This window comes from Perkinsus marinus (genome assembly GCF_000006405.1).
Source record: "Perkinsus marinus ATCC 50983 genomic scaffold scf_1104296953744, whole genome shotgun sequence".
NCBI classification, from domain to species: Eukaryota; Perkinsozoa; order Perkinsida; family Perkinsidae; genus Perkinsus; species Perkinsus marinus.
Genome location: NW_003208392.1, coordinates 186,955 through 191,849, shown reverse-complemented (window position 1 = coordinate 191,849; position 4,895 = coordinate 186,955). Strand labels below are relative to the sequence as shown.

The following is a 4,895-nucleotide window of genomic DNA, read 5'->3' as shown; positions in this document are numbered from 1 at the left end:
TCGGTCATCATCGGCGCTCCCGTATACTATAACTGCTGCTAGTAGAATCCCTCCACCTTGCATCTGGGGTCCCAGGCTCACTAGCTGCACAGTGTGGCAATCGGGTAGATGTGGTGAAGATCCTGCGAGCGAACGGCTGGTCTAAGGCTATACAGCCGTTATTATTTTCGCTAGACCGGGAGGCTCAGGTCGGCTCTCTGGTGCCCTCACTCCGCGTTAACGTGCTTCATAGGTCTACGCGGCCCTTGCTGCTGCCAACTTGACCTCGTTCGATCTCACTCACAGTATTCTGTGTGAACAAGGCGCCATACCAGATCTGTTGCAAGTAGCACATGATTCGGATGAACCCGATCTCGTCGTGTATGGCCTGCAAGCTCTTGGTAACCTCGCTGGCTCCTCTTCGACCCACTCTGCCATGATGAAATACAAGGTAGGGCGAAAGTGGAAGTCACCACTGGTGGAAACGCAATCAGACTCTATCACCAGTAGGTTCTGTCCGTCGTTTACTTGATCTATACAAGGGTGTCGCAAGAAGGGGAAGTTGGAATGAGGAAGGATCAGGCAAGAGTATTTTCATACCATCCATAGCTCATCTTAATCGGTCAGGTTAAAGTCGCGACACTCTTTGCTCTGTCCAACCTCAGCGGATGTCCATTGCATAGAGAGATGATGATGACCGAACTTGGAGTTCATGAGGCTGTGTGGAAGTGAGGACCCACAGTCCGGATGCACCCTCGTGACTGTCACCCCTATGTTCAGAGACTTGTTCGATCCATCGCGGAGAGTGATGGCTCAAGCTTTGGAGGTTATACGCGGCTTGTCGGTCCATAAGAAGGCTCAAGAGATGTTCCCGACGATGGGCATCCTCCCTTACTTGGCGAGTATACTTCGAACCAAGGTACACAAGGAGGTCCATAATGATGCCGTCAGTGAAGATCTAAGGTAGGGTTGATAACGCCATGTTTGCCACTATCAGTACCGGGGTAATGGTTACCTACAACACCGGTGTGGGAATATATGTTTTTTCGCAGCTGAGCTCGTGAGATTCCTCACAGCATTATGAGGACCTACACACGATTTAGAGCAGAAGTATACGAAAACCAACGATATTTCCCTAGAAATTTCTTCAGAATTTCCATACTGTCACCGACACATGCAGTTGACCCTGTGCATATATTCTCACACTGTTCAACAGGCATGCTGCTCTGGACACCCTTGTTCACGTGAGCTTCAACGAAGTATCGGCCAGGATGATCCTCAACTCCACAGAATGTGTTGAGGTTGTGTCCAAACTGGCCCAACTAGGTGGAGAAGACCAGGTCATCGGAGGCTTTGATTACGATGGCAACCTTCACTATGTCGAACAGGTGGGCAGAATTCTTTCGTCTTCAGTGTGATTCAGTTAGCTTAGGCGTTATGTATAATAGCGAACCAATTGAGTGACCCGTCGACCCATGCTGATATCATGGAGGGTAGAGGTAGAGCACTCTACGATGGTCTCCGTCACAACGTAGACTCGGCAATAACTTCGGTGATAGAGCATGTCATCAGAGCCTACATGCATCTCAGCATGAACACTAGGTAGCAAAGGACGGCTCTAATCCTCGGAGGCTGAAGCATGTAGCAGATACCACGAACGGATACTCGAGACTGGTCTTATCTGTGGAGTGGTGATGGTGGCAATGCATGAGCAGCTACCTTTATCCATGAGAGTCTGCGCCATACAGCTCATGGCTTCCCTCTCAGCTACGAGCCCTACGGCCCCTAGTGGAGACTCTGTCCAGGTAAGCACCAACCCCCCTGCCTATCCGCCTTTCAATAGCTCGTCTATCTATCAATACTATACTTGATGTTGGTTGCGTTCCTTCATCTTAGCAGCGTGGGTTGGCTCTATAGTAGATGGTGTACCTCTTAGGCAGCATGTGCATTGGTGGTATCTGGGGACGCTAACGATGTGGTGAGGCCCGGCCAGAGATGTATCGATGATATGATGATAACTTCCCACTTGAGTCATCCTCCTCATCTCTCAGCCACAGTTGAACAGAGCCTCTATCGGCAGCTGAGACGGTATGCTGCAATGACTGTAGCGAACTGTGCTGCTGCAAAGGAAAACATAGATCACATCCTTGGTGGACATCGAGATGATGCACCTTATATCAAGGCCATGCTGTGAGGGGAAGGGCCTCAGCCCTACTCATTGTAGATGTGTACAGTGTAGATACACGCTCTCGACAACAGACGATGCTGTAGTGATGTCCCACATAATAAGATGTTTCCACAACTTGGTCAATAATAGCCCAGCACGATGTGCGCGGATACTCCTCGACGCTGGTTTGCTGAACACGATCTTCCTCAGCCCCACTAACATATCTCATGAGGTGAGCCTATGACCATCGATAGACGAGTATGCCTCTGGTGGCGAAACCTCTTTAGAAATGATCAACCAGTGTTCGATTTTTTGGTCAGAAATCACGACGATCTGACTCAGTACTGGACGTGAGCGGTGAAAGCGAAGGCCTCCACAAACATCTGGGGTATGGTAAGATGCCGGTAGACGAAGCTCGGGGGGAGCACATAAAGAAGCTGATGGAAGTAGGGCTGGGAGCTCCGCGCACTGAATGGTCGCAGTACGGGCCTGCGAGTATAGCAGTGGTTTGCTGTGCAAGTGCCAATTTCAGAACGATGGTGATGTTGGACTATCGCTGGGAGAGAGAAAGTCGATGCTACTGCTGCTGTTACAAGTGATGAACATAGAGAGCTGTATATACCTTTGCGACATGCTCATCGCTATGATCAACTCGGAGGAGTATTGCAAAGTTAGGATTATGAAGGTAGGGTCGAGTGGCTGACGGGCTCGTCATCGTTATCCTGGCCGTTCCCTGTCGTTGAAGATGCAGGCAAAGCTCATTTCACGTTGCTCCGTCAGACCAAGAAAGACAATCCTCTGGTATTCCAAAAGATTCTCACGCACTGGGAAGAAATTCAGTTGAAGGACCGCAGACTGGCACCACATGTGGCCCTTCTGTGCTCGACTGTTGCCTTTGAAGCGGACTGCCAACATGAATTCCTATTGCAGGGAGGAGTACGCCTTGTCGTCAAAATGTATGAGGAGCACTTCCCGGATGATGAGTAAGCTACCAGTTCACCCCGAATTGGGACTCGACTGTGTGTGATCGATGCTTCGAGTTGTTCGTGCATAAGTGCAGTGCACTTAGTGCACTATGTCTAGGATAATCCCCTAGAGCCGCTTTCAATGAGATTTGCTTCGGTAGTAGCTTGCTTCGGCCAAGATACGTACGACTATGCTGCATATTGAGTATTCTCTATCTAGTGTCCCCAGAGGGGCAGGGACGGGGGGCAACGAGAGGACCAGAGGTGACCGATGGGGTATATGATCGATTCAATGGATGCCTCTTTAGGAAGAGGAGGTCCGCATGTCCGCCACCTCCCTTCGTGGTGTGGTGATGGCAGATGGGCTGCGGCTTCTACTGACAGCTTGCGAGAACGAGACGCACGTCGAGATAGTAGCTAACGCCTTGAAGGCTCTCATCCCCTTCGCCGAATCAGAGATGTGAGGCGGACTTCATCGACTACAGCGCTCGAATGCAGTGATCTCGTGAACTCAGATATCGGCCCGTCATAGGAGGGCCGTCCCTGAGAGGTATGGAAATCATCAGCAGCTATCTCTATTCGGACAACCTTGAATTGAAGCAGACGGCCATCTTCCTCCTGCAGCATCTTCTCACGAGTGCGCCGGGCGGGACTCGATAGCATTGCTGATGCTCTATCGCTTGTCCGCTCAGGTCAGGCAAACCGACGCTCTTTTTTGAACCTGCATCGTGATAGGGAACAAAGAGGAGTTTGCGACATTATGGTATGAGTGCTGGCTTAGTTTGGTCGAACAGCGTCGCAGGCTATCCCAGAGGAAGACGATCTAGAAGGCCTTGTGAACTGTCTGCCGATAGTTCGCCTTGGAATCCCCAAGAACGTGGTACTCAAGCCAGGAGGTAACCATGCGAGCCCCAGGTAGATACCCTCGGTACTCCTTCACTTGTTTGTTTAGTCGCTAGTGGAAGTGACTCTATGGATCTTTCGGCCCTCGGTGACATCTTTGCTGGAGGCCTATATGACCCTTTCGTCCTGAAGTGCGCGACGAGGGCGCTGGCTCTGCTCGCCGGGGAGAAGGACGTTAGTGCGCTGAGTAGGATTATCGACTATAAGGTAGCTTGGCTACTATCTTCTCGTTGATTGCCACTTGTGACCAAGCGTGGTTTTCTATAAGGAGGTAGCTCTTTAGTGCAGATCCCTGTGCTCGTGCACAACATATTCTACTCGGGCCAGATAGATGAGGAGACTGCTGAGGGTATCGTGATGTTCACTGCTGAGATGTGCCAGACCAACGACAGCACTCTGGATTCCATGGTCAAGTCGATGAACGGCCGAGCACTTGTCAAGGTGGGGCCTTCTCTGGTAGGAGCAGCGACCTGGCATCATTCAGATTCTGCTCACGTACCACTCCCTGGACTTCTCTCCAGCCACAAGATTGGCATGCTTGGGCGCGATATATGTCCTTGCCCTTCACGGTGGGTCAGCTACTGGTCTCCTGCTCGTAGCATGTCCTTTAGGGAAGCATCGAGGCTTGCTCATTGAATTCCTTCCTGTTTTGGCTGCTACTATTGATGCGGTGTTATATGGGAGCTCAGGAGAACAGGTGGGCCAAGAGTATTCGGTAGATTAATACTGGATAGGAGGGCTTATAGGGTCTGGGAAGATCGACAACGGAGAAGAAGGTCGACGTTGAGACCTATCATAGTACCGTCGCGGTGCTATGTTCTATCTTTTGTGAATTCTCATCATCTTCCAACGAGTTGGTCCAAAACACACTCTTATCGTGC

The 4,895-nt window shown here is 50.7% G+C and overlaps 1 protein-coding gene across 1 annotated transcript in view; it reads left to right on the top strand.

The window, feature by feature from the left end:
* The window catches only part of Pmar_PMAR013152 (hypothetical protein), a gene marked incomplete at both ends in the record, with an annotated part of 8,980 nt that overhangs the window by 1,773 nt on the left and 2,312 nt on the right, over positions 1-4,895 (top strand). The window contains 18 exons of the mRNA XM_002776373.1: positions 233-430; positions 607-707; positions 760-942; positions 1,196-1,367; positions 1,412-1,581; positions 1,628-1,784; positions 1,916-2,169; positions 2,219-2,378; positions 2,467-2,592; positions 2,679-2,831; positions 3,420-3,571; positions 3,627-3,748; positions 3,804-3,874; positions 3,914-4,007; positions 4,064-4,221; positions 4,303-4,455; positions 4,499-4,583; positions 4,626-4,711. Coding sequence (XP_002776419.1) covers positions 233-430; positions 607-707; positions 760-942; positions 1,196-1,367; positions 1,412-1,581; positions 1,628-1,784; positions 1,916-2,169; positions 2,219-2,378; positions 2,467-2,592; positions 2,679-2,831; positions 3,420-3,571; positions 3,627-3,748; positions 3,804-3,874; positions 3,914-4,007; positions 4,064-4,221; positions 4,303-4,455; positions 4,499-4,583; positions 4,626-4,711 — 2,595 coding nt within the window. The remainder of the gene's footprint in view (positions 1-232; positions 431-606; positions 708-759; positions 943-1,195; positions 1,368-1,411; positions 1,582-1,627; positions 1,785-1,915; positions 2,170-2,218; positions 2,379-2,466; positions 2,593-2,678; positions 2,832-3,419; positions 3,572-3,626; positions 3,749-3,803; positions 3,875-3,913; positions 4,008-4,063; positions 4,222-4,302; positions 4,456-4,498; positions 4,584-4,625; positions 4,712-4,895) is intronic.